Source organism: Oncorhynchus gorbuscha, linkage group LG02 (genome assembly GCF_021184085.1).
Source record: "Oncorhynchus gorbuscha isolate QuinsamMale2020 ecotype Even-year linkage group LG02, OgorEven_v1.0, whole genome shotgun sequence".
In the NCBI taxonomy this organism is placed as follows: domain Eukaryota; kingdom Metazoa; phylum Chordata; class Actinopteri; order Salmoniformes; family Salmonidae; genus Oncorhynchus; species Oncorhynchus gorbuscha.
Genome location: NC_060174.1, coordinates 29,873,838 through 29,886,491, shown reverse-complemented (window position 1 = coordinate 29,886,491; position 12,654 = coordinate 29,873,838). Strand labels below are relative to the sequence as shown.

The 12,654-nt window shown below is 43.4% G+C and overlaps 2 protein-coding genes across 4 annotated transcripts in view; one reads left to right on the top strand and one right to left on the bottom strand.

The window, feature by feature from the left end:
• Positions 1 to 17: 17 nt before the first annotated feature.
• On the bottom strand, positions 18 to 8,700 carry tsnaxip1 (translin-associated factor X interacting protein 1). Of its 2 annotated transcripts, XM_046307141.1 has the most exons (16): positions 8,511 to 8,700; positions 8,268 to 8,358; positions 8,023 to 8,129; positions 7,814 to 7,940; positions 7,569 to 7,662; positions 7,200 to 7,396; positions 6,932 to 7,067; positions 6,658 to 6,827; positions 5,310 to 5,469; positions 5,028 to 5,146; positions 4,799 to 4,927; positions 4,557 to 4,715; positions 4,350 to 4,459; positions 4,133 to 4,256; positions 898 to 1,004; positions 18 to 694 (listed from the first exon to the last, which is right to left on the bottom strand). In XM_046307141.1, the coding sequence occupies exons 1-16, from the start codon at positions 8,558 to 8,560 to the stop codon at positions 484 to 486; spliced, it is 2,091 nt and encodes a 696-aa protein (XP_046163097.1). In that variant the 5' UTR covers positions 8,561 to 8,700; the 3' UTR covers positions 18 to 483. The 2 variants fall into 2 exon arrangements, with proteins under 2 accessions (XP_046163097.1, XP_046163105.1); XM_046307149.1 differs by lacking the exons at positions 7,569 to 7,662; positions 7,814 to 7,940 and having other exon boundaries at positions 8,604 to 8,664.
• A 1,450-nt stretch (positions 8,701 to 10,150) lies between these two features.
• LOC124000604 (ran-binding protein 10) overlaps positions 10,151 to 12,654 on the top strand; it is a 37,197-nt gene continuing 34,693 nt past the window's right edge. Inside the window, exon 1 of one of the 2 annotated variants that reach the window (XM_046307109.1) lies at positions 10,151 to 10,488. In XM_046307109.1, coding sequence (XP_046163065.1) covers positions 10,290 to 10,488 — 199 coding nt within the window. In that variant the 5' untranslated portion in view covers positions 10,151 to 10,289. The remainder of the gene's footprint in view (positions 10,489 to 12,654) is intronic. The other variant, XM_046307117.1, reaches the window with a different exon arrangement.

The window sequence follows — 12,654 nt, the reverse complement described above, 5'->3', positions numbered from 1 at the left end:
AACATACACAAATATGGTACATTTTAAATCAGCCCACTTTAATGAAGGTAAACGACATTTGTTGTGGAAATTATAAGGATGGACAGAATGGCCATGGTTTTACATGCCTGCATCCACAAGATGGCACAGTTCTAATGGCACTGTATGCTACTATAAACAGACGTTTGAATTGAGTAGCCACACACTGCTCCGGTGAACAATATGCTAGCCTGGCTACTAGAACACCAGAGAAGTATGTGACAGCTCAACTTTGAGATGCTAATGTTTTTACGTAAATATTCAATTTCTGACACTGATAATAAATTACTGTGTGAAACACATTTGACTTACAGATAATTTCAGTAACAACAGTCCGTTTAAGTGTTTGTTTAATGTTCAACCTGGATCCTTTGGAAATATATCATGAGTTTGTAGGCAACAAGGATAGCAAAGAAACAGTTAGATGCCTGACGGCTACCACTTTCTAAAAGTGCTTAGAGCGATTCAGTCCTGTTGTGGTGCAGGCCCAGCCCTGGTCACATCTATTGCCAGGAGGTGCTGCAGGGCCAGCTCTGTGTCCATTTGTGTTGTGTGCTGCTCTAGCTCCCCCTGGTGTATCTGGAATGCCATAGTTAGGACCCAGTCTAGTGTGGTAGCGTCCAGAGAGGGGTCAATGTTCTTAAAGGCAGCCCTTAGATCAGCCACAGTCACCTCTCTGTGAATAAAAAACACAATGCCCCTGGTGATCCTTTCAAAACGGTTTACACTTTTCAAACAACAATTAAACAAGTATATTACTTGTGCAAATTGAGATCTGTATAGATTTACATCATTTAGCAGCGACTAATGCAGATTTTTCACCTAGCCTTTACCCGCTAGCCTACCTGCCGCCCTACATGGGGTATACACTTTGCTTACCCTTTGCCTCCCAGCTGAGTCCTCAGTTGGCTGATATACATATGCCTCTCTGTGGAGGCCTGCTTCTTCACCAGATTCAGGAAGTCTTTGTGTTTCCCATCTGCATCCTGCATAGAACATCACACCATGTCTTTGCCACAGTAGACATTAATGGTAGCAGTGCATTAGGAAAGTTTGTTAAACATTTTGTTATGTTACCGCCTTATTATAAAATTGATTAAATATAATTTTCACATTTTATAAAGTATTCAGACTCATTACTCTACTTTGTTGATACCTCTCAGGCAGCGATTACAGCCTCGAGTCTTCTTGGGTATGATGCTACAAGCTTGGCACACCTGTATTTGGGGAGTGTCACTGCACAGCTATTTTGAGGTCTCTGTAGATGTAACAGTATAGACTTTACGTCCGTCCCCTCGCCCCGACCTGGGTGCGAACCAGGGACGCTCTGCACACATCAACAGTCACCCTCGAAGCATCACCCATCGCCCCACAAAAGCCGCGGCCCTTGCAGAGCAAGGGGAACCACTACTTCAAGGTCTCAGAGCAAGTGACGTCACCGATTGAAACGCCACTAGCGCTAACTAGCTAGCCATTTCACATCGGCTACATAGAGATGTTAGATCGGGTTCAAGTCCAGGCTCTGGCCCAAAGCGTTGTCTTAGCTGTGTGCTTAGGGTAGTTGTCCTGTTAGGTGAACCTTTGCCCCAGTCTGAGGTTCTGAATGCTCTGGAGCAGATGTACAGCCTTGCTGTAATCCATTTTAGAATGAGGCTGTAAACCATATAAACCATATAACCTGCATTTATTGTAGCTGGGGATTTTAACAAAGCAAATTTGAGAACAAGGCTACCTAAATTCTGTCAACATATTGATTGTAGTACTCGTGCTGGCAAAACTCTGGGCCCCCGCCCTCCCTTCGGAAAATCTGACCACAAATTAATTTTGTTCCTCAAACAGGATGTACCCGTGACGAGGACTATTCAACGCTGGTCTGACCAATTGGAATCCACGCTTCACGAGTGTTTTGATCACGCGGACTGGGACATGTTCCGAGTAGCCTCAGAGAATAATATCGATTTATACGCTGATTCAGTGAGTGAGTTTATAAGGAAGTGCATAGGAGATGTTGTACCCACTGTGACTATTAAAACCTACCATAACCAGAAACCGTGGATAGATGGCGGCATTCGTGCAAAACTGAAAGTGAGAACCATTTAACCATGGAAAGATGACAGGGAATATGGCTGAATATAAACAGTGTAGTTATTCCCTCCGCAAGGCAACCAAACAAGTGAAATGTCAGTATAGTGACAAAGTGGAGTCGCAATTCAACGGCTCAGACACGAGACGTATGTGGCAGAGTCTACAGAAATTTTGCATGTCAACTAAAACTCTCACAAAGTTTTACAGATGCACAATTGAGAGGATCCTGTCGGGCTGCATCACCACCTGGCAACGGCAACTGCACTGCCCATAACCGCAGGGCTCTCCAGAGTATGGTGCGGTCTGCACAACACATCACCCGGTGCAAACTACCTGTCCTCCAGCACCCTTCATCACAGCAAGGCCACTGCCAGCAATACATTTGCAAACATTTCTAAACCTGTTTTCGCTTTGAGGTATTGAGTGAAAAAATCTATTTTTATCAATTTTAGAATAAAGCTGTAACGTACCAATTTTGTGTATTCAATTGGTCTCATCACTGCAACTCCCGTACGGACTCAGGAGAGGCAAAGGTCGAGATCCTCCAAAACACAACCCAGCCAAGCCGCACTGCTTCTTGACAGGCATTGGCCAGCTTAACGTGCACAGAAACACTGTGCACGCTTCTGGGCCGCCACAGGAGTCGCTAGTGCACGATGGGACAAGAACATCCATGGGACAAGAACATCCATGCCGGCCAAACCCTCCCCTAACCCGGACGACGCTGGGCCAATTGTGCGCAGCCCCATGGGTCTCCCGGTTGCGGCTGGCTGCGACAGAGCCTGGACTCGAACCAGGATCTCTAGTGGCAGCACTGCGTAGCGGTGCCTTAGACCACTGCGCCACTTGGGAGGCCCCACTGCCTGTTCACCCCGCTACCATCCAGAGACCAGCGAGAGACTGAAAAACAGATTCTATCTCAAGGCCATCAGACTGTTAAACAGCCATCACTAACACAGCTGCTGCCTACATACAGACTTGAAATCATTGGCCATTTAATAAATGGATCACTCGTCACTTTAATAATGTTTACATATCTTGCATTACTCATCTCATATGTATATACTATATTTTATCATAATAATCTTGCCTATGCCGCTCGGTCATTGCTTATCCATTTATTTATATGTATATATTCTTATTCCTTTACTTAGATTGTGTGTATTAGGTAGTTGTTGGATTTCTTTCTATTGTTGCACTGTCAGAACTAGAAGCACAAGCATTTCACTACACTCACAATAACATCTGATAACCATGTGTATGTGACCAATAAAATGTGATTTTGATTTGATCAATGATCTCTCTGTACTTTGCTCCGTTCATCTTTCCCTCGATCCTGACCAGTCTTCCAGTCCCTGCCACTGAAAAAGATCCCCACAGCATGATGCTGTCACCACCATGCTTCACCGTAGGGATGGTGCTAGGTTTCCTCCAGACGTGACACTTGACATTCAGGCCAAAGAGTTCAGTCTTGGTTTCATCAGACCAGATTATCTTGTTTCTCATGGTCTGAGAGTCCTTTAGGTGCCTTTTGGCAAACTCCAAGCGGGCTGTCCTTTTACTGAGGAGTGGCTTCCGTCTAGCCACTCTACCATAAATGCCTGATTGGTGTAGCGCTGCAGAGATGGTTGTCATTCTGAAAGGTTCTACCATCTCCACAGAGGAACTCTGGAGCTCTGTCAGAGTGACCATCGGGTTCTTGGTCACCTCCTTGACCAAGGTTTGGTTTTTGCTCTGACATGCACTGTCAACAGGTGTGTGCCTTTCCAAATCATGTCCAATCAATTGAATTTACCACAGGTGGACTACAATCAAGTTGTAGAAACATCAAGGATAATCAATGGAAACAGGATGCTATTGCTATTGTATACATCAATGGTACTTGAATACTTTTTGAGAAGGTCCAGTCCCTCAAATTTCCAGACCATGGTCTGCCTATTGACTATGGCTGGTATTCCTCTATTAAAACAGGATTGTGAAATTATGTGGACTGAGGTGTGAAATTTTGGACCGAGACCCAAAAAGTTACCTCTGTATACAGTCTTTGGTATGGGAGGCTCCCACCGTTGTTGTCTAGCTCGGCCTGAGCTGTTGTCACGAGCTCATCGATGTCTTGCGCTCTTTTCAGAGGGAAGGCCATTTGCAAGTTATCTCTGCAAAACAGAGGTCATTTTATATAGCCCACTCACTGTCATAATCGTAATGTTTGACTTTAATCTGTACTGTAATTTGATTATCTGCATTACCTGAAATCCTGAACACTGATCAGCCCACTCTCTGTACTGTCACTGTGGATCAACACTTTCAGCAGGTTAGACAGTAGATGTGTCTGACCATGGTACACACTCTCATCCACCTGTTAATAATACATTTATAACCATCAAATCATGCGCACCATCCTTTCTCACACTCATAAGAAGAGCGCTGTATAACACATTTGCAAGATCACATACCTTTCCTGTGAGAATGTCATTGAAGAGGCTGACAAAGTCATCCTTTTGGTGTTGACGAATGCCCTCTACTAAGCTATAAGCCCACTCTCCAGCCTTTTCCCCATATTGTCTCTCCAGATGTTGCCGCAGAAACTCGGGAAGATTGCTGCTTTCATTTCTCTTAAGAGAAATACAATTAGAAGACATATCAGTCAAACAGTGTGTGAAATAACTCATTATTTGAAAGAGAGGTATCAGTTTACCCTTCCATCCTCCATGACCTTCTCCTTCCAAACCTCCTTGAGGATTCTCACAACCGCATTCTTCTTTAGCCTATGGTTCTTTAACTGCCCCTCATAGCGCAGGTATATGGGCACATCATCAGAAGTACCCTGAGTGGACACAGGGTGAAGACGTTTTGACCATGACATTCTTTTTGGAAATGTGTTGATGTTCAGGCAGTTTGAAAGTTCGGCAGGGGGGGAGGTTTACCAGTCCAGTGAAAAACTCTGAGTTCTTTCCTCCCAGTTCTGCCAGCAGGATCTCCAAACGCCGCTGGCTGGACAGGCCCTGGGAGAGATCTGCCCAACGCCCACTACCTCCCAGTACGTCTGTAATCACACAGTGCTGTGTAAATGTTCTGATCTAAAATGTTTATATTGATTCAGTCACAAAGCAAAACGCCTAACACTTCAAGCATTACTACCAACAATACCATACCACAAATGGGAAGGGGGAAAAAACAGAACCTAGAGCAGTTTTTCTATGTGATACCTGCACACTGCTCCCATTCTGGCCTGGGGGTAGAGGCCTCTTTGAAGCCCTCCAGTTCTCCCTGGAGGCTGTCCCTCTGTGTTGTGACTTGCTTGTGCACCTCAAGCAGTGTGTCATATTCAGCCTTCATCTGATCAAAGTCTTTCTGCAGGGTCTCCAGCTGGAATAGATGCAAAGAGATTCAACACTCATTCAGGTCTGATTAAGTGAGACTGCTGTTGTTGAATCAAACATTTCACTGAACTGGTGTCCCCCAGGGCTCTGTTCTAGGCCCTCTCCTATTCTCGCTATACACCAAGTCACTTGGCTCTGTCATAACCTCACATGGTCTCTCCTATCATTGCTATGCAGACGACACACAATTAATCTTCTCCTTTCCCCCTTCTGATGACCAGGTGGCGAATCGCATCTCTGCATGTCTGGCAGACATATCAGTGTGGATGACGGATCACCACCTCAAGCTGAACTTCGGCAAGACGGAGCTGTTCTTCCTCCCGGGGAAGGACTGCCCGTTCCATGATCTCGCCATCACGGTTGACAACTCCATTTTGTCCTCCTCCCAGAGCGCTAAGAACCTTGGCGTGATCCTGGACAACACCCTGTCGTTCTCAACTAACATCAAGGCGGTGGCCCGTTCCTGTAGGTTCATGCTCTACAACATCCGCAGAGTACGACCCTGCCTCACACAGGAAGCGGCGCAGGTCCTAATCCAGGCACTTGTCATCTCCCGTCTGGAATACTGCAACTCGCTGTTGGCTGGGCTCCCTGCCTGTGCCATTAAACCCCTACAACTCATCCAGAACGCCGCAGCCCGTCTAGTGTTCAACCTTCCCAAGTTCTCTCACGTCACCCCGCTCCTCCGCTCTCTCCACTGGCTTCCAGTTGAAGCTCGCATCCGCTACAAGACCATGGTGCTTGCCTACGGAGCTGTGAGGGGAACGGCACCTCAGTACCTCCAGGCTCTGATCAGGCCCTACACCCAAATAAGGGCACTGCGTTCATCCACCTCTGGCCTGCTCGCCTCCCTACCACTGAGGAAGTACAGTTCCCGCTCAGTCCAGTCAAAACTGTTCGCTGCTCTGGCTCCCCAATGGTGGAACAAACTCCCTCACGACGCCAGGACAGCGGAGTCAATCACCACCTTCCGGAGACACCTGAAACCCCACCTCTTTAAGGAATACCTAGGATAGGATAAAGTAATCCTTCTCACCCCCCCCCTTAAAATATTTAGATGCACTATTGTAAAGTGGCTGTTCCACTGGATGTCATAAGGTGAATGCACCAATTTGTAAGTCGCTCTGGATAAGAGCGTCTGCTAAATGACTTAAATGTTAAATGTTAAATGTACCTTAAGCAAGTTCTCTTTGTGGGTATGGTCCAACGTCTCCCAGTCACGGCGGGGAACTACGTCTCCATACTCCGCATGCAAGCGATTTAGCTCCACCTGGGCTTTAGTCAGGTCCTCTCGACACACCTTCAGAGCCAATTTCTCCTTCACTGGGTCCTCGATTTCCACTTCTGATGGAAAGGAACAGGTTTTCAGAGGTGACAACACCCCACACTTCGCTTACATCAAGACAGTTGACTAATAATTATTTTATTGTTACACATTTTTTCACTACCTTCCTGCTCTTCCTCGGGTTCCTCATCTGGTCCATAGCTCATGCTGCTGATGTTGGCGATGAGCAGCTTGCGAGCATCACATTCTTCTCTGTACATCAGATACTGAGCGGCCAGGTCTGCCTGCAGACAACACACCTGAGAAGAACAAGCGAAAGAGCGATGAAGGAGAGTTCAGGCAGCCTAGGCATGGTTGATATAACTTGAATTCTGTGTTTTCAGAGCAGCACTGGTGTGATTCAGACTGAACCTAGTGGGTAAGCACTGTACCTGGGTCTGCAGGGAACTCTGTGTCTCTCTCATGTTTTCAATAACCTTTTGACGGTGTTGGCGCTCTTGCTTCAGAGCTCTAATCTCTACCCTCTCCTCCTCTCGCAGGCCCAGGATCCTCTTTTCACACTGCTCTGACACCACAACCAGACGAGCACGGAGAGGCTCCAGCTCCCGGATCTGGTCCCGTAAGTATGCTGCAGAAATGAATATCTATAGACAATAAAATCCAACATCCTATAAGCATGACATCTTTAAGTCCCTCTGATACTTCCATTCATCCTGGTTTTTCTGTCCAAACTCACATTCACCATAACAATATAGGCCTATATGCCACAATCAAACATTCCATGCTACAATGCCACACACCTAATGTGATTTCATATTCATTTTTTATGGCACACAGAAGCGGCTTGTACGTTTTGAAGTCCTCAATGAAACAGCCAAAGACCTCCCGGTATGCCTGCGTATAACAGAGGGCAGATTTTGTCACTTGACAACTAAGTGAAAATTAATCTATTCACTATACTCCTTATATGTAGTAAGGTAAATACACTGTAACAAAGCCTACATTACATGGATAACCTGTATATTATATGGCAGATGGATGGGACCTGTAGTTTGCGCTCTTGGACTTTTGGTTGTTGTAAGTCAAGAGCCTGCAGCTCCTTCTTTAGGTAGCTTTCAAGCTGCTCCAGGAATCGTGGCTTCCCCACAGGGCCACCAAAATCATCACCGCATCTGTAGCATATTACCATCTCAGTAAATCCTTCCACAACTTTAACCCTATATCATATGACAGTATATATAATTTGCTAAATACCCATGGTTCTTGATCTCTCCACCTGTAGTATGTCTCCTCCCCTGCTGAACAACTTGAGAGGTGACATGGGCAGGCCAGGTTGACAGGTAGCCTGAAGTACAGCCAACCTGACGGAGTGAGATAAAACGTTTTTAAAAATGTAAAAAAATGTTTTTTTAAAAGCTTGCTCGGGGAACGAATGGTGTACTTAGTGATATGCACAAAGTCCCAAATGATCCAGGCAGTTAGCTAACTGCTTATCTTACTCTGGTTGATGCTCTACATGAGCCAGGACCGCCAATTGCCACTTGTCGCCCAGTTCTTTTTTCAGCGTTATGTTGACACTCAGACGACAGTCTGAAAGTGAGATGGAAACAAGCAGCTAACTAGAAATTATTATTTTATGATTCGCTTAGTAACGTTACTAACAAAGAGTAACGTTATATGAGTGAGCTAGCTAAGTTAACAGTTAACGTCAGCCTACTACTAAATTGGACAAGGCCACTTGCCGTTCAAACGATGATAAAGGTGGTAATCTAATATCTTTCTGTGTCGACATCTGTTATGTTTAGATGCAGCAAACAAGCGAGCAAGCTAGTTACCAAAATACATTAACATTTAATCCCTCTTCAATTAGGTTAGCTAGCTATTTTCTTCACTTCAGGCCAACGCTTCAGGCTCACGACCGAGTTGTTATGTTTACACAATGTTGCCATGGAAATGAAGGACCCAGGAAGAACCCCAAATAGCAGGCCATCGCGCGCCAGATACTTTTGCATCCCTGGAGAACCTTTCCAGAGAGAAGGCGTAAAAAAACTTTGACTTGGCTCAGGACTTAATCAAAGGTTTTTTAAATTGTGACTTAATAATGTATGTACAGTAGTGTAAAGTACTTAAGTTAAAATACTTGTAAGTACTACTTAAGTAGTTTTTGGGGGTATCTGTACTTTACTATTTATATTTTTGACAAGGTTTACTTTTACATCCCAACATTCCTAAAGAAAATGAATGTGCTTTTTATTCCATACATTTTCCCTGACACCCAAAAGTACTTGTTAAATTTTGAATGCTTAGCAGGACAGAAAAATTGTCCAATTCACTTACGTATCAAGAGAACACCCCTGGTCATCCGTAGTGCCTCTGATCTGGCGGACTCACTGCTTCATTTGTTGGAGAGTGTCCCAGGCGTTAAAACAAAATAGACAATTGTGCCGTCTGGTTTGCTTAATATAAGGAATTTGAAATAATTTATACTAATTTATAAGTATTTTACTGGGTGACTTTTACCTTCATAGAAAAATTACTTAGATATCTTTCTTTACTTTTACTCAAGTATGTAGTTTACTTTACTATTTATATTTTGTACATCTTTTACTTCACTACATTACAAAATAATGTACTTTTTACTCCATTCATTTTCATTTTGAATGCTTAGCAGGACAGTAAAATGGTCCCATTCATACACTAATCAAGAGAACATCCCTGGTCATCCCTACTGTCTCTGATCTGGCAGACTCACTAAACACACGTGAGTGTGGACTTGGTTATCATAAATAAAAAATAAATGGTGCCGTTTGGTTTGCTTAATATTAGGAAATTGAAATATATTAGTATATTATAAACCAAATATTTTTTAGACTTATACTCATTTATTATTTTATTGAGTGACTTTCAATTTACTTGAGTCATTTTTTTATGAACTTTACTTTTACTCAAGTATGACAATTGGGTACTTTTCCACCACTGCCAGTTTCAGAATCATCTCAATTATTTCGAATTTAAATAATGCAGCTGTCTGACAGACTGGCAAACATTATCCACAAACATTGCGTTTAAAAATCTGGATTATAAGGTTTAAGACCCATTCGAGACACAAACACGTACTGAATGTATGCCAGTATGTAAATATTAATGAGGAATTTCAATTAAAAAAATGTCTCATTATCTGCTATGATAAGACTGGGGAGCTCAACATGTCTTGACCGCATACAACCACTCAAACTACATTTCCTAGCTTCCTCTTCACGGACTCAAGCGGAAAAAATAGACCAAAGAGGGGAGAGCGGGGGTTCTGTAGTCGATTCTGAAAATCTTGCTAGTGGATAGTCCTGTATTAAACTACAGTACCCACACTCCACTGTCAGTGCTACTGTAGAGAGCTTTGGTTATCCGTGGATATCACACCATTGCTATCATCTCTGTCTATCTCAGTGTTTCTCTCTCCCTGTGTCAGCGGATTGATATAGGAGAGTAGAAAACAAGCAAAAATAAAACATCTTTAGCCGAAAATGGCAGAGCTTGGAGCGGGGAGCATGCTGTTGGGAGATCCTGCTTTTAATTACCAAGAGCACGAGCTAAATGAGCGATTGAAGCGGCTCTACCCGGCCGTGAATGAGGAAGAGACCCCCTTACCCCGATCTTGGAGCCCCAAGGATAAATACAGCTACATCGGACTCTCGCAGAACAATCTGCGGGTACATTACAAAGGTATACAGATGTGACAACTAGTATAACATTTCGTACCCCAATGTCTGTCATTTACTTAAGACACTCCGGAGGGTTTGCGTCGAGTCTGTATGCAATCTCCCCGATCTAGTTTGAGCTGCCTCTACCTCTCTCTGCTTTGTTTCAGAGGAGAGCGGAATGCCCAAATGGTTGACAGTGAACTCGCTAACCATGACAGTATTGAAGCATATCCATTTATTTCACTAACGTTCAACTCCACGGTCTCTTTGTTTAACGTTAGTTTTATTTTTGCTTTACCATAACTTGGTTACCCCTATTTGATCACGATAATCGACATTTTACCTAGCTAGCAATACCACAATTTACTGTTAGTAATAACAAGCGACGCACAGTTAGCTCGCTAGCAAACTTGGCTAGTAAGCGAGCTAATGTTAGCTGGCTAACTAGCTAATGACAGCTAGCTAACTAACGTTATGTTATGCAAGATAATGCTAATTGCACACCATCGTTGTTAGCCCAATACAGTAGCTAAATATTAGCTACTTAGTTGTAACGTTATAAATAAGTAGCTAGCTAACAATGTAAATGTACTGGCTAGCTAATACTTAACCCTGGCGTTAGCTAATATAAAAACAATTATCCTTCACACAGTTGCCATAACCCACGACTAGTCGTTAACAATTTGCTTGTATTTTGTGATCAAATGAGCACCAGACAGTCCAGAACAGGGAAATATTGCATTTTGTTAGCTTGCTAGTTCATGGAAACGTTCTGTTGGAATATAATTCTGAATCATTATTAATTCTGGAACCAGTTGGTGAGCATTACGCTATAAGGATTCCATTGAGTCCTTTATGCACAAAAGAACAACAACAGCGTCTGCCATTTCAAACTCAGCCAGCAGCTACACTTTGCTGCAAGGGAGGAGGCCTTGACGCATTTGTTGTGCGTAAAATATCTGCACATAGATCAGATGGTATTTATGCGGGTAGTTTGACATATTTGACCATAAACAACTTGTTGGGATGCAGACCATAGCCCAAGGGAGGGGTGTAACACATACAATTGGTTCAGATAGTTATTTAACTATTCTGCACAAAATCAAAATAGGACTTGACAGCTATCCATCTAGCTAGACGTCGTCATGCTACTCCCAGCTAACAAGGAATGTTTCCAAGAGACCATTCCCTTAATGTGAAATATAATTTTCCCAGAATGTGGTTACCATGTTCTCAGAACTCAGCACATTAATGTTCTATACACGTTTCATGGGAATGTTGCAAGAACATTCACGTGTCCAGTTCTGTGGGTTCAATCAACTCCCAAACATGCATGGAACGTGGTGCCATGTTCTCAGAACATAAGATATTTAAGGTCCCGAATAGTGGTAATCAGGGTTTTCATTCAATTTGATATTTGGATGAAACCAGTTCCAAGTAGGGTGGCCCAAGTATTAAAAATTACTGTTGCTGGTACATGAATAAAATTTGATAATAAAGTTACTGGTCCCCTCCCCCCATGTCAAACACTTGCATTCAGGAGGCAGGCATTACCACGGATTTTCATCGGGCCTCTACCAACGTCACATAAAGCCGGAAATGTTATACACCAATGGTAGTGTCTTGTCATTTTAAATATTTATCGCCTTAAAACCTTCATCACATGTGCGCCTACGCATTACTTTAACTTTGTTTACAAAACTGTAAACTAGATCAAGCAGAACATACTATCAAAGATACTGGTAACCTTTAATCTGTGGTGTGAATGTTAGCTAGCAAGCTGTGTGACTGGATGCCATAGTGTAAAATTAACCTTTTAATTTCGGGTGGACAGGCTGCACCGAAAATTACGATCATGTCATGCGTGCGCAGTGCACATTTCAAGTAAAGTTGCTTTATCAATTGAGGAGAACATTCGATGGGTCTTGCCAGGATGCTAATCCTGAAGATGGATGCTGTACCATTATTGACAGGGGATCTTGCAAGCGCTGACCATAATGTAAGTATCAGAGTTTAATAAGTCTGATACGGTAGCCAACATTTTGGGCGATCGCGGGGCTAGCATTAGATAATGCAACTGTTGGCTTCTTTGACTTGTGAACAATATATTTTCTGTAACACCTGATAATCACTATATGGTTTTTGTTCTTCCATCTCTAAGCCCCCTACATTAAGTCAGAGAACTGCC

Excerpts from the sequence above, each read along its gene's own strand:
- tsnaxip1 (XM_046307141.1), bottom strand. The coding sequence starts at position 8,560 with ATGTCGACACAGAAAGATATTAGATTACCACCTTTATCATCGTTTGAA. Across the intron at positions 6,828-6,931 it reads ACCCGAGGAAGAGCAGGAAG|AAGTGGAAATCGAGGACCCA; the intron begins GTAGTGAAAAAA and ends CCTTTCCATCAG. Across the intron at positions 4,716-4,798 it reads AGGTCATGGAGGATGGAAGG|AGAAATGAAAGCAGCAATCT; the intron begins GTAAACTGATAC and ends ATTTCTCTTAAG.